This window comes from Zootoca vivipara, chromosome 1 (assembly GCF_963506605.1).
Source record: "Zootoca vivipara chromosome 1, rZooViv1.1, whole genome shotgun sequence".
NCBI lineage: Eukaryota > Metazoa > Chordata > Lepidosauria > Squamata > Lacertidae > Zootoca > Zootoca vivipara.
This window is the reverse complement of record NC_083276.1, coordinates 68,036,047-68,058,788: the sequence shown is the minus strand read 5'-3', so window position 1 is coordinate 68,058,788 and position 22,742 is coordinate 68,036,047. Positions and strand designations below refer to the sequence as shown.

Genomic DNA, 22,742 nt, shown 5'->3' with positions numbered 1-22,742 from the left:
TATATGTTTAAATAAAAATAGCTTTGCAGATTTTTGGTCCTAAGATTTTGTGATGAGGAGCTGTCACTAGTTCTACTGATCCTGGTTCCATCTCTTTCCACAGTGCCAGGCATGTACATTTATAACTGTGTCACCAACAAAACTATAGTTTTTCAGTAGTAAAACTAGGTTTAAATTCAAGAATTAGCATGAGGTCACCACCTGAGACCATGTCCCAGTGCTTTGCCCACCTGTTGCTCTGCCAGCCAAGATGCTGTTTCAATGCAGAGTTATAGGATATTCTAGTAACAGGCACAAATAAATTAGAGGGAAATATGCTTGCCTTACATTGTCTGGACACCTTCGCCCCACAACACAAGCTTAAGGTTGCAGAACCAAAGCTGTTATTCCCCCTCTCCTAAAAAAAGCAAACTGCACAATTACTTCCGCATGCCCAGGTGGTTGTGTTTGGGAAACATTAATGCTTCATGCCAGATAGTAAAAAGTGCTTTTGAAACTGAAGGCTGTTCACAGTACAGGATTTTGCTTGTTCAAGAACTAAAACTATCTAACTGAGCATGCCCCAGCCATTCAATATGCTCTTGGGATCTTGACCATGGTTTTGTAGCCTTGTTTATGCTAGTAAACATTCATGTAATCTAGGTAGTTCACTCAATGAAAGTCTCAAATGAGACATCAAACTTTATTCAGGTACCAGGATAATGAATGTCCTGAACCTTTCTGCTTTATACCTCTGTTTCAACTGGTGCATAGAGGTAATTGAAGAAGACAGGACTTCTTTTGTGAATTTTGTCTATACATTCCCACATGCAAATTCCCTTCTTGCCATGTTTCTCTCCTTTATCTTCAAACAGTGTTCCTAGAAAACAAGAAAATATAAAAAGTTGAGGAAAGAACTCTCCTTGCCAGATAGTGAAAAGAACTTTTGAAAATGAAGGGCCTTTACAGCGTGTGAAAGAACTAAAAATATCCAACTGAGCATGCCTAGGCGGAGAAGCGGGGTTTGGAGCAGAAGGGACAGCATTAGATAGCTCCTCCCTGTTCTCCAATGTTCTTATACATAAGCTTGTGACCTTCTAAAGTTTCTTTTCTTTTCCTGTAAGTTTGGAAAAGATGCATCTGATTATATCCATTATAAGAAATTCAGCTGCCTTTTATTAACAGCTGCCTGTGACATCACAGTGTAATTTAACTGCTAATACCCATTCACTAGCAGCACTAAATTGTGGCAAAAATGAGGACTCCCCTCTCAACATGCTTACATGCCACAAGCAGGGAGCCACTGCAGAAAAGGCCCATTCTCAGTTGCCACCATCCGGACCTCTGGCGGAGGAGGCAGCACACGAAGAAGGGCCTCAGAAGATGATCTCAGGATCTGGGTAGGTTCATATGGAAAGAGGTGGTCCTTGAGGTATTGTAGTCCTGAGCTATTTAAGGCTTTATAGGTCAAAACCAGCACTTTGAATTGGGCCCGGAAACTACTGTATTGGCCTGAATACAAGCCTCCCCCCAAATTCCGACTGTCAAAAGTTAAAGTGCGGCTTAAATTCGCGACCTTACAAAAATTGGCTTTTACAATATTGCTGCTGAAACAGACATATAGTAAAACGAAACGGGTGTGAGTGCCTGTGGAATTTTAAGGGAGCAGCTTATATTTGGGTATAATCTTTTTTTCCTCCCCCCCCCTGAATTTTAAAGGTGAGGATTATATTCGGGTGCAGCTTATATTCAGGCCAATACGGTAATTGACAGGATTGGCGTTATATGCTCAAACCATCTTGCCCAGTGAGCAACCTGGCCTCTGAATTCTGCAATGTGAACTACTTAAGTGAGAAAACTAAAATTTCATTCCAATGGGGCTCCAAAGGGAATGGAAGCCTTCCAAGCTCTGGGAGCAATGAACACACTTTATCTTGGGTGATATCACCTATTGAGCTCTACCTTCTAGGCCAGAACTTTCCTAACTTTTCATGCTGGTGACACACTTTTTAGACATGCATCATTTCGCAACACAGCAATTCAGTTTTACTAACAAACAGGAGGTTAAACTAACCCCTTTCAGCCCTAGGAGGAGTGTGGAGAACATTTGCATGACACACCTACCCACTGCAGCTGACACACTACTGTGTCGCGACACACAGTTTGGAAAGCTCTAGGCAGTGTGGATATGTGGTTCCTATGCGTAGTGTCCTCCTTTTCCTGGTTAGGAAAGGGAGCTACTTGCCAGGAATTTTAAATGCCATAGGTAACTTCCAATGTCACAAGCTATAAAATGCAATCCATTACGTCTGTTCATAAGTAGGCCCACTGAGTTCAATGGAGTTTACGTCCTGGTAATTATGTATAAAATTGCAGCCACAGAACAAATTTCAATATAGCAAAGGGTGGCAGGTATATTACAACAAGTTACAGTGGTCGTATCTCTGCAGATTCAATGTTACTTTTTATTTTTATTTTAAAGCACTGACTAAAGTTAACACCAGCAAAATTGGGATCCTTACCATGTTCCAGTCTTTCATAGTCTGAGTCCAGCAAGAATGTTTTAAATCGATTGGAAACATAGTGAAAGGCTACAAACTTCAGGTAATACTGATTGAATTCAAACTCTGTTGGATACTGGTTGTGAATCTGAAATGCACAAATGATAGCAACATATATTACAACAGTAATATATATATATATATATATATATATATATATATATATATATATATATATATTTGAAAACTGAACTTAAACAGCAAAATATATTATTTATCTTACTTTCATCGATCAGGCACCTCTGCAAGCTTCTCTGCTACAACCTTATAACTGCTAGATTAAAATGGGTTTTTATAACTTCTGTCAAAGCACTATAGTGCTCTTAGGGAAAGGTCCCAAATATGTCTTTTAAAATTCTGTGATCTTAATAAACAATCTACTGTTACTGCTATTTTCATCATCATGCCATAATAGCACTTTTGAAAAGTAGTTATTAAAGCATCTCAGTTTGTTTTGTTGAAGACTGATATTTTGTTTTCATATGTTGTATCATTATTAAGTTGATAGCTGCCTTGAGAGTTCTTGCAAACCAAATCATGGGACAGAAAGTGGGGTGTGTGGTGGGGATGGGACATAAAAATGCAGGCCTTATTTGAAAATATTTGCAATGCCTTGAAATTCCAGTTTTGGTTCAATAACAGCAATGAAAATCTTGCACCACAGTGTCTGCTGGAACTGTATTAAAGCCAACTAGGGCAATGTGGTATTATTGTTTAAGTGGGCTAAAAGTGAAGTCAATATTTCTTCAAGTACTAAGAGTTACAAGGAATCTGTGGTTGACTCACTAGGTGGGTTTTTTTTTAAATAAAAAATGAAAACCTGGAAAGCAACCGGGAAGGGGGGGGGGTTCTGAAAATATGTTAGCAGCAGTGAGGAAGGGGTACTTTACTTTTCACCCCTCCCACAGATGCTGCCTCCCCACAGAAGGAAAGTGAAGTCCCTCACAGATATTCCACGTAATATGTAATTTGTCCTTTTTTCTGCAGGAAAAGAATGGAGCAGGTGAAAAGGAGGATGAATGGCTCCAGTATTCCCATTTTTCTTTAGGACCTTCAGTCACAACAATTACCATTTCTGTTAATTACTTAAAATGGATAAGTAGCATTTACTGAAGAGGTGCATCCATACCAATTTTTTTGAAAAAAGATCTATAAGTTCCCAAGTGATGGTGATGATGATGATGATGATGATGATAATGCTATGAAAGGAAAAAAGGTACCCACAAAAACAATTCATTGAACATTTTTTATATTCCACCAAATTCCTAGTGCTTCAAGTCTGGAAGGCAGGCACGACGAGAGCCCACAGCATCTAGAAGGTAGACATTGGCTACCCCTACCACAGATAGTCACTATAGAGGTAGCGGGGTGGAAGCTGTTCGCATCATTTCAGTGAGATTTCATTTTAGGTGTACCTTTGGATTACACCCAGTCTATGCCTAGCCTACAAAGAACACGCATGGTTCAGACAGCAACATATGCTATAGCTTTTCCTCACTACAGTGAGGGCGGGGAAGTGGAAAGAGGTAGGAAGAGAAAAAATAACTTTCACAGATAAAAGTTTTATGCAAATGCAGCATTATAACAACACATTAAAACTGACACGGGATTCTGGAGAAAGTGAAGGAAGCTTCCTAGTGTGACATCACTGTCACAAATTCTGTCTTCCTAGAAACATCTACGAGATCTACCAGATGTTACTATTGTGAAATAATGATTCACATTAATAATTCAGCTGACACCTGGAGATACTGGCATAAACAATGGCTTTTTGTAAGATGATGCAGTTCTAATTTAAGAATCCCTGTTTTATATGTTCTCTCTAGTTGAAACAAGGACAGCTTTTTTCTGCAGGATCATTCCAGTCTCATTCAGCATGTTAAAAGTGGCATGCCATTAAACCTTCACTTATTGCTTCTGATTGAATTGCACAGCAGATCCAAAATAAAGATCCAATTCCATTGTCATCTTCATGCAGAACTGATTAATTCTAGAAAACCATGTTCTACATAGGCAAGACTACAATCCAAAAAGTAGTTATTCCAGTGCAATGCTAGATTTGACCATAGGAATTAAAAACCTTTGATAGAGGATAACATTATATACAGAAAAAGAAAAGAAAAAGAAAAAGAAAGGTGTCTTGAGACACCTTAAAGGCTAACAATTTTATTATAACACAAGGTTTCTTGAACTATAGTCCATTTCATGTACAAGGCAGCATGGCTATGATTTTCAGCTGGCAGGAGCTAACAAGTGATGGCTATCACCATCACATCCTGTTTACAAGCTGATCTGCACATCACATGTCCTCTGTTGGAAATATGATACTGAGCTGAATGATCCAGCATATTCATTTTTGTTTCTTGGTGATGACTCAGGTAGATTGATTAGCACCAGTGAGCTCTGCAAATGTAGAAAAATCTTACCTGCAGGTGTCTGCAAATATTGGATTGGCCTATCGGGCAGCCACTATTTGTGCTTGCCACTGTCTCCCCCCAAAGCTTTATGGCAATGAAGAGGGCTTTAGAGTTCTCTAATTTGTGCTGAGATATGGAAAACATGTATTAAAAAGGAGAGAAAGAGACTGCTGCTGTCGCTTAACTTTACAAACTGCTTTACAAGTGAGAGCTAGGGGGAGTCCTTTTTGCCAGAGGAGCAGAGGCATAGAGTCTATGGAGCAGATTTGTAGATACTTGCTTATATTTTCTTTGAGAAGTATGGTAGAAGTACATTACACTACTACCATGAAAATAGCTTTATTTTCACATTTTTCTGTTGCACTGTTTATTTATCCTACTGAGAACATAAAATGTTCCTCTTTTTCTAATATATTTGTCCATTACCCTGGAATGCTGGTACTTTGCATCTATCTATCTATCTATCTATCTATCTTAGAGATAAAGATTTGCTCTACTTACCTGGTGAACACAATCCAAGAATTGCAAAAAGACAGGAGCAAATCCACTCCCCTGGCAATTGAGAGTCAAATTACTGCGCTGGCTGAACTTATGACCAAAGGACAGCCATTCTTTTTCCACTAGCATTCTGAAACCTTCAAGTGTTCGATAGAACGGATCACTGAGTAATTGCACGAGAGACACCACCTGGATATCAAATGACATTTGTAATGCATTAGATACAGCACATTAGAAACAATCTAGTATGTTGCAAGAGAAATGTCTGAGCACTGCTGTGGTGCATAGCTTTCCTTGTCTCTTTCCCCCTACCAACTGTTTAGTGTACCTAACTACTTCTGTTGATTGGTCTCACACTTCAAAGATAGAACTGCTGTGCATATGGGCAATGTCAATATTGCTTGTGGAGGTTGGTGATGCAAACCCTGTGTCAACAATCGGATACAGCTTGCCAGAACAGTAAAGAATTGGGAGAGGTGAGGATGAGGCTCAAATAATAAAACAACTTGTCCAACTTTTATCCCAATCACTCTGGAACCACTCCTCTGGTGCACATGGAATACACAAACCAGGAACCCTTGGTTTCATGTTTTATCTAAACCAGGGACTATGGTTTATGGCTCCCAAACAAGCCACAATTGATAACAGATCTTAAGTCATGTTTGCTGATAATAACTACTTAGGGAGCAACAAACTGCAATCCCTGGTTCAGGCACAATAGGTCTATCCTGCTCACACTAGGGGATGAATGAAATCAGAGTACACTGCTTTTTCACATTAAGCCATGATTAACTCAGAAACTATGTTAGATAGTAAGCAACCTGTTGCAATTTTAGAAAAAACAACACAGCCAAAGAGATCTGGACTTACTGTTCATTTCTTCCATGGTTTGTTGCATAGGACTAAAATTACTGCCAGTTTATTTTTACACCAGGCCTTTTCTAAACACCAGAATTATAGGACAAGAGTGATTGCAAGTATGAATGTATGTATGTGAGACAGATCCAGTTCCACACAGAGAGAGACACTACACATCAGTTTCCCATCAGCAAAAAAGTTCATTACTTTCTAAAGGATTAAAGATTCAAGGGATGGGTTTTTTTTTTTTAAAAAAAAAGTTGTATAAAAGAAAGCTGTGAAGGGTTTTAAGTCTGAGGCATTCTCTGGTATCTGAAGTTATTAAACAGATATAGTAAATTGGTCAGAGCAAAGTGATCTTTGCTGGCCATTAATATGTTATAGGCTCACCTGTGCTGTGATATCCCAGCCATCTTCCAGACAAACCAAAACTGAAGAACCATTCTCAAGCAACTCCGATATAACCACACCCAACTGCATTATTCTGTGAAGCTATATACAAGAGTGCATATATAAAAGATGAAGAGCATATGTTAGAATGAAGGGTAAATTAGTAAACAAAATGATTTCTGGAATCAAATTATGCTGGTACTCAACAAACTAGTCTTGTAAAAAATGAGTATTAGAAAGACTTATTTTTATATGAATATTATTTGTCTAAAGCTAAAGGCTCGTTTAAGTTTCACTGAGGTCAGAGGTTATAAACAACAGATCAAAGAGGGAGAGTTGGAGAACATGCTATAGTGATGCTTTTTTTACTGGCATCAGAAGTAATGCACAACCCAGCTCTAAGTTTTAGGTTATGGGAAGGATTTTACCCATATTAAATCCAAAGAGGGCTTGTGATTATTCTGTGTCACACTCTACAGCTGCAAAACATGAGTGTATATTCTACATTGGAGTAGGAAAACTTGTGGCCCTCCAGATGTTGTTGCACTGCAATTCCCATCAATCCCAGCTAGCATAACCAATAGTCAGGGATGATGGGAGTTGTGGTCTAACATAATCTGGACGGCCTCAGGTTCTCCACCCCAAATTAGGGGGCAAATGATATACAATACTACTACCAATTGTGTGACTTGCTTTTAAAAAGTAAGCTCCAAACATGGGGTAGGAAGAGATCTGGCATGGGTGGTTGGAGGCATTAATCTTTGCCCATCCATGGGGGTCCTAAATGGGTATTAATTAACTTAATTGCACTAAGAAATTGGTGGAAATGGAAGTTTCCCCCCCTTCAATGTAAATAGCAGATGTGAGACCAATTAGGACCCCTGCAATGGGGAAAGGCTTAAAGCCCCCATTTGCCCCATATCAGGGCCCCAGTCTGGATAAGCTGCCCACCACCCATCTGCAATATACTTTTAAAAAGCCAAATAATGTCTGCTGTAGAAAATCCTGGCTAAAAATATTTAGATGCAGTAGACCATAACTTTTGAAACAAGTGTCTAATCTGTAGAGCACTCAAGCAGAAAATATCCATTTCCGTTCAAGGAGACTTGTGCCAAAGTACTGAATGAATACAATATGGTAGTTAGATCTTTAACTACAAAGGATAACCAACAATAACAGATTCAGCCACATTGTTATTCATGTTTCATCAATTTAAATACTGGAAATTTAAACTGAAATTGCTTTAATAAAAGCAGCAAAAGATTTAAACTGACTTTAAGAGAGAAAGTAAATAATAACTATGTACTACATATTACATGTAGCCATGTAATGCTTCAGTCGTCAAATCTCACATCTGTCACTGTGAACACTGAAATATTATCTGTCTGCATAAGAATAAAGCATATGCTATTTAAAGCAGTTATTGAAGAAAAGACATTTATGACTTCACCAAATCACTTTACCTGTGGGAACCACTCTGATTCTCCGAGCGCTTTAAGGAATGTTATTTCAGAATCTGCAGGAATATTGCTAGGGACACAAGCACTCATGAGCTTTTTAAAACTAGCTTTCACTTGCCGGATGTCACTGAACTCGACCGGAACAAATTCACAATTTAAAGCAAAATCAAGTTTGAAGCTCTGTGGACAAATAAGGTATTTACTTGTGTTATTAATGTGCATTTAAAGTAAAATATTGCTTTATTTTACTTTAACAACTTATTAATAGTGTTACTTTAACATTGAGTGGTTTCCTGCCCTGCTCCCATTTTCATGAGCTGAATGGTTGTTATGCAAACAGCCTGCCACAACAACCCAATCCTCATGAGTCATGACAGGTGTTGATTCATTGAATTATGGATGCTATGAATTGTCATTTTTTGTACTTTTTGTATAAACTGAAGGTCTAACTGATCACACTCCTTGCATTTCATTGCCATTTAATCCACCATGTGCAGTTTCCCCCTTTTGTCTACAAAAGCTTATGCCATAAAGTTTCTGTTGCTTTTGGAAGTACGTACATTTGATACATGTTCACAATTCTTAACTCAATGAGCAATAAATGTGTATCTCTTTCAATGGTTTAGGGAGAGAAACTTCTATAGTTGTGATCGTTTAAACAGTCATGCACTCTAAAGATATCCTGCAAACTAGCACACAGTTGTGAACATTTAATGCCTAGTGAAATCAGTAGGGCTTAAACCTGCATAATTCTGTGCTGTGCTGCACCACAGTTACATACAAATCTCCCCTTTAAAAGCAGCCAAGCAAAAATACAAAATTATAACTGGAAAGCATCCATACCCTTAGTTGAGATTTTTCTCCAAATATGTAGAGGGCAGCCTGGCGTTTCAGAAGCCGGTTTTGAAAATATGCACTACTGCTGGTATATGAAGGTGAACCATCTTTCCCTGCTAATCTTGCACCCACATCGAGGAGTGGCATTTGAGTGCTGATAAACCGACTGCTAGAACGAAGACTTGCCCACACACCTTTAGAAAGATTAAAAATAGAATGAAATATTTTGTATTTTCATGGAATTCGGCTATTTTGTAATTCTCCAGTAAGGAAGGTGCATTGTTTGAAAAGAAAACATTTGCATCCCAGTTACAATGTTTTTGGATATGTCACACATAATGCACCTGGAAAAAATCTTCCTGCTTTCAATTCTACAATTCTATTCTATGAAGTAATGCATAGCCAAGATCTGTCTAAACTGAGATAATAAACGAAACCATGTCACATTTAACATTAATACAGAACTCTTCCTATGCATTCCGTATGGCTGTCAGGTGGTTGTAGCCATGCTCCTGCCACACTGTTACTGTTCAGTGCAGGTGGGGAAAAGCTGCTGCTAGTGAGCCATGTAGTTAGTTCTCGAGCCCATATAGATGCAGTAATGGCACTGGGAGTGAACCTATGATCTAGGCCAGATGTGTGAAACCTTTTGTGCTCTGTATGTTGCTACATCACTGCTGCCATCAGGCCCATCAAGGGTGGCCAATGGCCTGAGATGATGGGAACTTCAGTTCAGCAACACCTGGAAGGCCAAAGAATCTCCACATTGGATCTAAAAATCCACTTGCTGCTATGCTTGCATATGTTACAATTACAGTGTACAGCTTGACCATGGTGTCAGCCAAACTACAGAGATGCATGATCTAGGCCACAAGAAGCTCTATTCTAGCACCAATCATTCTTTAAGAACTGCAACTGCAGCAACAGACCAATCTTACAGTGCATTGTAATGGGGGCCATTGGCTTATGCATGTAGTACCAAAAATAGTAGTTTGAGTACTCCTGGTGAAATAGGTGCACACTTTGAAAAGCTGATTTTTTACTAAAACAGTAATAATAGGGACATGCCTGCTGATATATCAAAGTCAGTCTGCTTGCTTTAGATGTGAACATAGAGGACACAAACAAAAATGGTTTCTTAGGAAATTGAAGCTGGTAAGCTGCTGTAGTCCCTTCTTTGAAATAAAGCAACACTTCAGCTGGGAGCACATGTTTAATCTGACTTGTTTTCCATATTATTAGTAAAAAATAAACCATGATTTGTTACCCAAGAATCACAGAGCTTACACAGAAAATAAATGTTATTCCTCATTTTTTAAATTAAAAGCCAAAGGATGTCCAGGAGAAAGCAACCCATCCCACTTTTTGCTATCGACAAAGGAGAGCTTGATTATAATTTGCACCACATAAAAGCAACAGTCACAGCTAGTTGAAAAGCACATGCAGACTATAACAGGTACCAGTGATGAGTTACAGCGATTAAAGGGTTTACAGGTCTCTACGTATCACTCCCCAGCTACTATTCCTTGCCACAGAAGTTTTTTATTCAAAAACAACAACAAACCAAAAGTGGCATACAACATGTTTCCTGTTCTCATTTTGAGATCATTGTTTTATCAGTGCTAATAATTATGTCACCAAGGTCTATGTTTATTATCTCTGTAAAACGTTACTAAATAATGATTTTAAAATTCATGTCAGCATGAATTTTTACTCAGTAGATAACAGCATTTCTTTACTCTGTGGCTACTGAGTATCAAAGCTTGGATGATGAGATAATATATTCTTTATAATTTTCTTGCAATGAGTGCAAGGATACTTATGATCTAGAAGTTATTCCATATTATCCTGCAGCAAAGCTGTGACATGGTAACTAAATTGTGTGCCTAAGCAAGTTTACATGGTTTCTCTATACTGATATGCATAATCATGGTGATGGTAGAATGTACTATTAGTGCAAAGAATACGGTACCTTGATAGACTCTTCCTGATTTGGAATTTGAATGTGTGAAACATTTATCTCTGTACCCAAGCACTGGCAGATAGCAGTAAGGACAGGAGGAAAAGGAGGAGCAATGGAATGCACATTGCAATGAGACATTCACAGCAAATTGAACAGGAAAGAAGAAAAAGGTTACTTGTACATTTCTATTTACTTGATTAAAATAAAACAACTGCTTATTATATTTTATTTTAACGGCTAGCGCCAAGGAATCGCCAAAAAGAAAAAGAAAAGAAAAGCAAATCAAGCTAAAATAACTTGGGGAAAAGAATAGGAGGGTGGAAATTCTATATTAAATCATTTACCAAACAGAATAATGTTCATGGCCACTGCAATTAATTGCAGACATGCAAAACAGCCAAAATGATGTGCCATTGTATTATACCAAATGGAAACTTGTCCATTGTGAAAAACATTTTAAAAATATGTGAGATTTGTCAGTTAAAAATGTTTAGCACAACTTATCTCTATTGCCCACTTTGATTGCCCGAAGCATAAATTAATCTAAATGCAGGGCAGACGTCCACATAACCTTACCTAAACAGATCTACATTCCTAAAGCACCATGCAAACCATGTGGTTATTTACAGTCACATTTTTAGCATGCATTATTTTGTTCTTGGGCAGTCCTGTCCAGCAGCACTCATGCACTGTGCGGGAGGGGGAAGACAACATAGTCCTCCCATGGGAATAAGTTACTTAGGCCATTTGGTATAATGGAAATGTAGTTTTAAATAGAAAACCACACTAACAATGACTCCTGCTTTGTTTTACAAACATTTCTTTTCTTGCTTAGATTCCAAATTTTTCGAGAGACATCAAAGAATTTGAGAGAAGCAGGGGACCATTATTCCTGTGGAAACATTCTATTTCACTAACATTACCACTTAATATCTAGATGGCTGGAGGATAAACTGGATGCCAAACATTGTTTCAGATACCTGATTAAGTACCATACCATACTTGACCCAAATAAAAAGGGGAATTAGAAGCAGAAGCCTCTACTTCAAGTAATATGTTCGTACTCCTGCAAAATGAAACTATTTGGTCACTTTTCTGACAGATACAATAAACAATGGACTCTAGTATGCTTGCCAGTACATCCACATTTTACAGAATTCTTGCTTTTATTTGAAAATAATAATAATTCTATTAACTGTAATTATGGAGATAAGGGTAAAAATAAGTAAAAATAAGGCAATGATTGCCAAAAAGACTAAATCTAGGCGGGGGCTTCTATATGGAGTTTCTAATTGTTATAGTTGCAGACTTTCTTTTAAAAATCCAGACAGAATACGTGTAAAAGAATAAGCTGCACTATAAAGTTAAAAATAGTTGTCATCACTTCTGCTGATGCTGAATTGTTGGATTATAATAAATTAGAACTCATATTAGGTCAACGTCAAAAACGTTAGCATATTTAATTAACCTGCACAACTTAACCTGATAATAGTGAACATTAACATTTTTGCTTCCCTGGCTGCAATGTTTTAAAAAAGTTACAGTAAATTATTTTTTTTGTTTATATAGAATGTGACACATGTGTATGAAATGTACACATACAGTACTTATGAATAAAACAGTCAGAAATGAAGTATTCACTGTCTGCATGGACACTCTGGAATGGAAAATATGGGAAACCACAAGCTGTGATATTATGAGGGGGATCCCAGACTGTGTTCAAGTGCACTGCCATAGTGCATTCTTATTTACTCACATCCTAATTCAGTGGTAAAGTACTTCCCTACAGTACTTTGGGAGTGAATAATGTCAGCATGACAGGAGAGGAATAAAAGATTATGCTCTACCGCCTGAGTTATGTTCCCCATAACAGGGTTGAGTTATTATTCTTCCCACCATGTTCATTTCCTGCCACTGTTACATATGATCTGGTTCCCAAGTTATATGACTGCAATGCTGGAAGATCTCTGTGACTGACAATTACTCCTAGATGGAGGCTTCCAGGTTAGAGCAAGCATCCCCAAACTTCGGCCCTCCAGATGTTTTGGACTACAATTCCCATCTTCCCTGACCACTGGTCCTGTAAGCTAGGGATCAAGGAAGTTGTAGGCCAAAACATCTGGAGGGCTGCAGTTTGGGGATGCCTGGGTTAGAGTGTTGCTACTGACTAGCTTCCAAAAGAATTGTGGTACTTTCTTCATAGATTCTTTCTCTGTAGGCATAGTACAAAAACCCTTCTATATTATACCCCCTTTATGCTAAACTAGCTAGCATGCAGATCTAAACCAAGGTTAACCACAGATATGCCGCAGAGAACATGAGTAAAATGTTGGGCTCATATGCTCTCCTAATATTTCCTCCTCCAAAGATTCAGTTTCAAAATAGGTAGGTGAGTGATCTAGGAATCCTAGTTTAAAACAAACAGTAGTTAATTGCTAAACAAACAAACTTTTAATGATGCACTATGAAGTTGGCTTGTTTAGCGACTAGGCTTTGTTCCTAGTTAACATATAACACTTAAGTACAGATTCCTTGAAATGTAAATTAAGTTCTCCTCCTCATGAGAACCTGATGGCTTGCTTAGACTTCTGAAGGTCCACTTATGATTTAGTGTAACATACAAACTGTTTCATAAACTCAAGTAATACACCAATAAGCCTTGCTAATGACCAGTGTAAAACACACCCATGTACTTGTGCACAATCCCACCATGCTTTCTCAATTGTTACTGTCATTTTTCAGTCCAGAACATTAGTCATATTGTGGTCAATAGATGAACCTGCCTTAAATTCAAGAACTCTGGAGTAATTGGGCAATGAAGTGAGCCATTAGACAGACTACTGTCTTCACAATTCAGTGCCTTCCTTACTTTTCCACAGTATACAACAAGTAATACAAAGCATTACAAATTCTACTTTCACTTCATTGCTATGGGTGTATTACAATTTAAAACATAATTTCTATTACTTTCTAAATCTATTAGTTGCTAGAACAATTTTCCAATGAAACCTGTGCAGATAGATTTAACTTCAGATTTAAAGTGTCACTCTTCTAAATACTTAATAGTCCATTTCTGGTTATTCTATATCACCACATTTAAGACTGACAAGCATACTCCTTCAGCTTCTGCATGCGTCACTTTATGCAGAGGAAAAAGTTATTTACACTTAAATACTCTGCCGACTGCACAGCCTCGGTTAAGTGAGAATCTGGACTGGCTGTGATACAATTCAAAGTGATCAATATAGGCTGTGAATGAAGATAATTATTGGTGTTTAATAATTATTGGTGTATAATGGAAAAGTAATTTTTACTTCACCATTACAAGTTTGTTCATACATTATTTTTGTGATACAAGTAACTGAAATAAAGCAATACTCTTCACAATTGTTGAGCTAGCTTATGGAACAATTAGAAGCTACAACTGCCTGAAGCCCAGTAGTATTTATAACTATTATCTGAAGTGGAAACACTGGCCTGGAGATATCCACATGTCATAGAAGTGTGTGTGCACATATTTGCATGGCCATACCAGCTTGTTAAACAGTTGTTGTTGCCGCCGCCGCCTTTGTGATAGGTTCTCTGTGTGTGTAAATGACTGCATAGGCTCAGTTAATTTTCCATCCACAAGTCAGAATTGGTGGCACCCATCATCTGCTAAAGAGCATAGCCCTACTCTAGTGAACATAATTTGCATGCACAGCTCTTGGTGCTGGCTGTAGGAATCCAATCACAAGAACCACATGCATATCCATTTGCATGTGCAGTTTCTATTTCAGCAACGGTGAGCCTGTTCTCAAAAGTGGGTCAGGTGGAGTTTGGTAGACCAGTTGGTAGTATTTGGTTTATACTGAGAAACAGAAGGATAACGCAATAGCAATTCCTCAAATGTTACCATTATTTTCATATTACATCCCCGTGTAGTCTGTGAACTAGTCTTACTAACCTCCTCGGGCAAAGCTATTGGATAGATTTACATCCAACTGTCCTGGCACTACCTGCTTAAACACAGTGGACATTCTTGAAGCCCTCCTTTCAGTGCCTAAAGTCAGTCAAAAAGAATGGAGAGATTAAAAGTACAGTATCATGCAAGATGACATTACCTATTTGTTATCCTGACCTGAGGCCCAAGAGGTATTTTTAAAAATTACACAGAAATGTTCTTTTTATGACTTATATATCTAATTGTTGCTAGTTTACAGCATTTAAGAGACATTACACATAATTAAAAAAGTATACATTTGCAGCATCACAGAAGGTTAGGCATGGCTAACACAATCAAAGTATTTTAACAACAAATGAAGCAAGGCATGCACAATTTGGTGATGGTGTTATGTTATGAGAAAAGCCAGAATTTAGATACACTTGATTTCACCAACTGATTAAGCCAAATGGACATACTTGGCAAGTTGCATGCTCCTGTGTCTAAGACAGCAGCTTTTACCTTTGCATGAACCCTATCAGGTTTCATCACATGACAACTGAAATAGAATATTAATGCATTTCTTAATGACTTCATCAAGACCTATCTACAAAAAGCTTATTACATTTTAGTCTCTTTTCTTAAAAAAAACCTATTCCTACGTTTGTTAGAGAATGAAAAGTAATCAATTTCTTCAGCATAAATTTCTAATACTTTGAAATAAGCACTGTACATTTTTCCACCTATATGGAACAGAATTTCATTGATTAACAATTCTTCTTAAGTCAAGTCATTTTACTTTTGAAATTTACCCTGAAAAATTTATATGCAGAAAACACGAAAATTTTATATGCAAAAACCAGACAGGTCATCTACGTGGACAGTGAACCATTCAGATAACGGCACACTGAGAGAATATAGAGATAAAAGTAGGAAACAAAACAAAATAAATAATAACACAGTCAGACTGGTCTTACATTTAGCATAGCTATATAAAAGCATAACATTACCTGGAGACAAAGCAATTGCTGGCCTGACAGTGAGAGTATTGCCATTCATTTTACAATGGACAGAAATTGCATTCAGTAAGGCTTGAAGGTATTTTTCTTGTTCTATGCTGTTTGATGATTCTAGTGATGTAGGAGCTATGCAAACAAAGGAGGGAATAAATTATATTGATCCTTTATACAACATATTTCATGTCATTGAAGTGAAAGCATTACTCAGTGTATGCTCTTATTTAGATAGTTGAATATTACTCCTAAGATACAGACATGATAAAGAATGTTGAGAAAATGGTAACTATATTCTAGTATTAAAAATAAAACCCAACAAATAAAATTTGATTAAACTATTGATCACCAACCTACCTCCAAGTATCAATGGGAAGTACAAATTACCCTTCTATGATCACAAGTATATTATATAAAGAATAAATTCCAGTGGCAATAATTTTGATTTCAGAATATCAGGATACCATCACACTCCCATTAAAGCAGGCCTGCTTGCACGTCATGGTGAGCCAAACTATGACTTACCAGGACCACATTAATGTGCATGTTCCTGGAGAGGAGTCTGCGGCTGCTTTGTTTCTTGTTTTTTTTTTGCTGTCTCTAAAAAGCTTATTCTGGACGTTTACTTACCATGCCCCCATGTATAGTTTCCTGTATGGCTATGGAGACAATTTCTTTCCTTTTCACATATAAAAACATGTCTGCTCACATTAATAAGGATAACATGCCTATGATGAACATCACTTTTGCTATGCTGAAAGCTACTCCCCAAATACTTCCTGGGTATAGCTCATTAATAGGCTTGCAAAAATACAGGCAAAGACTGAGTCTAGTGGGTGGAACTAAATTTCTGAAGAGAGGAACAGGTTTGCTTACTTCATGAAAATACCCTTCTTTTTACAGTCATCCTCTTATGAGGCTCTCACCCATTTTATTTTTCCACAACTAGTTTTGTTCTTAGAGGCAGACCCCTTTTAGCCCAGACCCCTTTTACACTTGTTTCCTTCCCCATTCCTATTCTCCCTTTTTAAAACTTTGCCTCTTTCCCAGTCCCCCTTCTCCCACCCTCCTGCGAGCCCACTCATTGAGTCCCCCCCCCCAAACAGTGTAGAGAACGGGATAGTCTTTATTTGTGCATAATTCTGTTTATGTAACCACCAAACTTTGGACTACACATGATGTGATTTTAGTACAGTGGTTTTCTATTGGGGTGAAGCCAAAGTTCTACCTCTGCTTTATGTTTTATTTTTGCAAATTGCTCAACTCTTGTAGTTAAGCTTAAGGAGTAATGTAATCTAGTATTTTAAAATACTGAAAGTAGATATCAGTACACACCCACACAAACTTGCACAGCTATGCTTTGTAGATTTATTTGCTGAGCCACTGTGGAAAATTCATTTATTGTGTGTATGTATTTTACTTACAAACTCGCACAAAGTAGTATGCCATTCATAGGATTATGCTGAAGTATTTAAGCCATGAACATCTATCCTCATCATGAACTCTTGAATGATTCACTGCTTATGTAACTTGTGCATAACTATGAATTATTCTATCCACTGTCCTCTTCAGAAATTCCATAGGGCAAGTTGTTCAGGCAGGCCAGCAACACCAATGTTTATCTCAGGAATAAGCCCTTTCCCTCCTTTCCAAATTAGATGAACTCTGAGGTTCATCTCCACATTGGCTCTGTGCCTTACAAAGGCGGAACAGGAATTTTGTACCCCAGGGGAATGCCAGATGAGGCTGCAGCATGCCTCCACCCCTCAGATTCTAGTGAATGAAAAGCATTCTGTATGCTTCTTACCGGAGTGATACTAAAGAGCAGCCTTCCCCAACCTAGAGCTCTTTTGGTGCTTTAGATTACAGCTACAATTATTCTTGAGCACCGGCCATGGCTGATGGGAGCTGGAGTACAAAATATCTGAAGGGCACCAGGGTGGGGTGGCACATAATTCCATGACAACATGGTGAAATGGAGAGTACAGGCCATCATAAATAAGACTGCTGTAGGACTGAACTTCCATGCTATTCTCTTGTTTGATAAACATTTTAGTGAAAGTCTATGACTTCTAGTATCTTCTTCCTGATGGTGGTTTCTCTAAGACACTTCAGAAGGAAGTTCACAAGAATGCATAAGCAATTCAACCCATCATTCATTCCATTATGCTCCTAAGTATTATTATTTCAATTATCAGCCCCAATGCAAATATTTACGATGTTTCAGAGAGAAGGGTAGAAATACAGTAAGAGATGGCCCTGTATTTATAATGGTTTGTGTCCAATGTAGCACTAAGTAACTCCCCCCTTTCACAGTGTGACTCATAAATCTTTCTAGAAGTTATACCACCCTCTAGAGCAGATCTGAACAAAGCATGGGGTGTACATTGGGGGAGGAAATCCTGTTGCACAAGTGGAAATCCTCACTGAAGACCCAAAGGAGTTGAATACTGCCCTATATGTTAAAATTCCATGGCTGGCATCTACTATGATACCATGGGGCATTATTTTGAGAAGATAAGAACTAGAAAAACATAGTAAAAAGCAGACTGCGTAAACCAGGCATCCCCAAACTGCGGCCCTCCAGATGTTTTGGCCTACAACTCCCATGATCCCTAGCTAAGAGGACCAGTAGTCAGGGATGATGGGAATTGTAGTCCAAAACATCTGGAGGGCCGAAGTTTGGGGATGCCTGGCGTAAACTTATATTGAAGACACTTCTTTCCCACAAAATATCCTGGGAGTGAAACATGCACTCACCTGATGTTTGTGTATTTTGAGATTTGAAAAGGCCAACAACTCCTTTGCCATGAAAGCCACCAGCTCGAAGCAGAAGTGTGCTGGTTTTTGAGTTTTTCCAACAGACTACTGGCAAGCGATTGTGCCTGTAACAGCGAGCTACTCTCTGCAGGCTGCTGTCCTGCACACACTGAGGTACCACCAGTAGCCCTGGATAGCTAAATCAATAAGAAAGGGGGGGGATTTGATTAGGAATACTTCTTACTTATTCCAAATGTTTCAGTTAATCAGATACTGTGTGAATTCAAAATCATTTTAGTAAAGTTTGCATTTCTAAATCTAGCTCCAGTTCTACCCACTTGAGCTATCACCAATGATTCAGAAGAAGAGGGGAGTAACAATATTAAAACAGAGCATCCAACTACCTTTTATAATTTTATTGATTGCATTGTCAAAATGAATAATTTTCTTTGCTACATCATTTAGGGATATAATTAAAGAACATTATTTTTGAAATGTTTAAGACACATTATTTTGTTTCCCAGCATAAAAAGGTCTCTTTTGCCTGCCCCATCACTAACAGAGACAAAACCTTCACCTATAAATATTAATGCCTTCCTTCCCAGTTGTGGTATTCCCTCCTGTGAGGGATCCTTTTAAAAAGGAATTAAAACATTTCTGTCCTATGAGGCCTTTGAGTTGTTTCAATTCTCTTTTTTATATTGACTCTTCCTGGTTTTATGCTTATTATTATTATTATTATTATTATTATTATTATTATTATTATTATTATTATAGTGTTGCTTTTATTATTTTACAGTGAGGTAGGCCACTATGGAGCTGAACTGTAAAAATTGGCATAGATAACATCAGAATTTATCAAGTTCTATATTAAATTTATTTTTGTATTTACAGCTTGCATTTAAAGTATAGTATGATAGCATCTTACACACATTTACTGTAACTTGTGTGATTTCAACTATACACAGATGGAAGCAGGCTGGTTGAAACTCCAAGTTAAATCTAAGCAAGGTGGAGAGCTTAAAAGGTCTTCTTGCACCAGGTCTGCCATCTGCCATCCTGTGAAATCTCACACGAGAGCTGGTGCACTGAGCAGACATTGCACCTCAAGCAAGACAGAGAGCTCATTATGCGCTGGATAACCCAATATTGTGAGGACATCAGAGTTCTCGCACAACCATCTCTAGCCTCTAAGTTTGTGCACTGAGCAGGTTTGGGTTACCCAGTGTGAAAAGAGCTTTTAAGCTCTCCACTTTGCTTGCTGAGAAAGGCTTGCACGGCACACAGGCTCTGGGCGTATGGGGGATTCTCTCTCCTGCTCACCTGTTAGCCATTGAGTGGAGCCAAGGGTTTGGGTATAGATGATTTTCATGTATACAAGGAACTCTTGGAACTAAACCTCCCACAATATGCAATTGTACTGTACACAAATTAATTCAAATAACTAATATTTTATCCCAGCACATGAAGTGGTTTACTTATTATTTTCTTCCTTATTCATTTTATCGATGGTGGATACAAACAGTTGATATGGTTTTTGATGAGGCTTGATAGTAAAGCCAAACACAGGGGTTGCCAGGTTACTGTTTCTCCCTCTCCCTCTTATCCTACAAGCTTTGCTGCTATCACCCTGAGCATCTCTGCCTAGCCAGAGCCAAGAAAGACGCCCTTCCAACTTTTGGAGGGCTTGATGGTTTATATTTGGGTGCCTTAGCCAAGCAGCAGCTGCCAAACAGCCCACAGCCTTCTTCTCAATCTTAGAGCTGAGCGAGAGGGCAGAGATTGCAGCACAACTGCCAGAAAGAAGGCTTTTATCATTCATCATGCTTACCAGAGGAAGATGGCACACCTGCCATGGTAAGTGAAAATGAGGAAGCCTGCGGATACTTTCCGACAACATAAATTGTTCGCAGCACAATTTAACACGTTATTATATTACATTTTAAGATTAAGTTATTAAATAGTTCCTTTGAAAGCAGCAAGGGGATCACTACAGCAACACAGAAAGAAACAACATGGTACATTTCATACTTGTCCTAGACTGATTGTTTATAGGCACTTACTTTTTATGAGCAAGAATGTTTAGATGCTCTAATATAACACACTAAACACTGCCAGTACTTTGGCTCTGACAAGGAACCAACTCTGGCTTGCATCAAAATCCATTTAAACAGCTCTGAAATGATAGTACGCAAACTGTTGGTTATATAATTTATTTTAAAAATAGAGCAAGTTAACAAAGAAAAGCAGCTGCTTCAGATTCTACTCCAACCCTGACCGAAAGAGAAAAGATTCCAGGGACTCCGGATGTTTTTAAATAAGGTGAATTTGAACACGTGTCTAATGTCATTTATATAAAAGATGATTAAAATTACATTTCTAATCTATATGAATATTTCCTGGTTTTGAGAAATACACAGTATGGTCTTGCATATGACATTAAGGAAAGTGAAGCTCTTATGAAATTTTCTGAACAATAAATTCCCAGGGCTGACTGCAAAATTCATTTGACACCCCCCACTTGTAAGAAAAGTGAAGGGAAAATGCACTATAAATTGTAGAATAGAAATTGTTTGATGCAACCTCATATAACTTTCCTTCTTTGATTCATTCAAGTCAGAAAGAGTGCTCAATACACAGTTGATGTCATGTAACCCCCCTGCAAACCTTGTGTAAACAAAATCTATGAATGCTCAATAAATAGGCTGTTTATAGAAACCTGAAAGAACAACGTCTCGGGCTCCAGAGTAGGGGTCAGCAAACTTTTTCAGGGGTCATTCCATTGTCCCTCAGACTATATTTTTTGGGGGAAAGGGATGTCCCACAAATGCCCAGAGATGCATTTTAAATAAAAGCACATTCTACTCATGTAAAAACACCAGGCAGGCCCCACAAATAACCCAGGGATGCATTTTAAATAAAAGGACACATTCTACTCATGTAAAAACATGCTGAGTCCCAGACGTCCATGGGCCAGATTTAGAAGGCGATTGGGCTGGATCTGGCCCCCAGGCCTTAGTTTGCCTACCCATGCTCCAGAGCCTTAAAAAACACATCTGTCCAACTTTTGTTACTGATGAACACTGCTAGCCCCTTGAAGCACATGTGGGCTTTAAAGCCTTGTGGATGGGAAATTCTGGGTCTCTAAAAGGCTGTCAAAGGGGCTGGGTAGACACTGGCAACTGTAGAAAGGTAGTGGCTTGCTGACTGGTAACACCCCACCCTCCAACCCCTCCCCAACTCATGAACATATTTCACAATTCTATACAAACTTACAAATGTGTATATGTATTTTAAGGTGAACCAACTATATAACTATTCTATACCTCAACAGGCAAACAGACCACCTAGAGCAAAATAGCAATAAATAAAATAAAATAAAATAGCAGAATAGCATTTTATATTCAACAATGAAAACACCAAATGATAAACCAAATGCTTTTACTAGCTACCTGCAGGATTGGCACAATTTCTGTTTCCTGCAAATTCCATTTTCTTAGGGGCAGAAGCATATTGCTTCCATGCAGAACAGCTTTTTGAGGAGAATCCAGAATCTGGTCTTGCTAATTGGTGGGGATGAGCCTCTCGCTCATCATTTTGACAAGTAAGTCAATCAACTTGAGAGCAATTTAATTGCTACAATAACTGTTTCAGTTCCAGCTGAAGTGTCCAGTGTTTGTGGGATCAATTTTAGCTTGTACAGCCTGATGATATAGATGAGGTACTTGCAGGGCTGTGTCCAACTATGTGCCCTCTGGATCGCTGCCCATTGTGACTGGTGAAATTCTGCTGGGGGGGGGGGGTCTTGAATGGATGGGTCAAGGGTGTGCTCAATGCTTCGTTGCATGATGGTGGAAGTGATTTCCACCCTAAAGGAGATGATGGTGCAGCCACTACTGAAAAAGTAGGCACTGGATCCAATCAATTGTTAACAACTATTACCCAGTTGCAAATATTTATTGGGGTGGGGTGGATAATTGAGAGGATTGTGGCAGAACTGCAGACATTATTGGATGAGACTGATTATCTGGATCCATTCCACTCTGGGTTCAGGCCATGGTTCAGGCTTGTATTGGTATCCTTC

General features: G+C 38.3%; 1 protein-coding gene across 4 annotated transcripts in view; it reads right to left on the bottom strand.

Moving 5' to 3' along the window:
• Window positions 1-22,742, bottom strand: part of SBF2 (SET binding factor 2) — a 217,628-nt gene that overhangs the window by 7,727 nt on the left and 187,159 nt on the right. For 2 of the 4 annotated variants that reach the window (XM_035119296.2, XM_035119315.2), the window contains 9 exons: window positions 18,659-18,855; window positions 15,896-16,030; window positions 14,910-15,005; window positions 9,007-9,194; window positions 8,167-8,343; window positions 6,704-6,805; window positions 5,459-5,644; window positions 2,502-2,628; window positions 732-859 (listed from right to left, as the gene is read on the bottom strand). In XM_035119296.2, coding sequence (XP_034975187.1) covers window positions 732-859; window positions 2,502-2,628; window positions 5,459-5,644; window positions 6,704-6,805; window positions 8,167-8,343; window positions 9,007-9,194; window positions 14,910-15,005; window positions 15,896-16,030; window positions 18,659-18,855 — 1,336 coding nt within the window. Of the gene's footprint in view, window positions 1-731; window positions 860-2,501; window positions 2,629-5,458; window positions 5,645-6,703; window positions 6,806-8,166; window positions 8,344-9,006; window positions 9,195-10,972; window positions 11,036-14,909; window positions 15,006-15,895; window positions 16,031-18,658; window positions 18,856-22,742 lie in introns of all 4 variants that reach the window. The other 2 variants (XM_035119334.2, XM_035119305.2) reach the window with 2 other exon arrangements.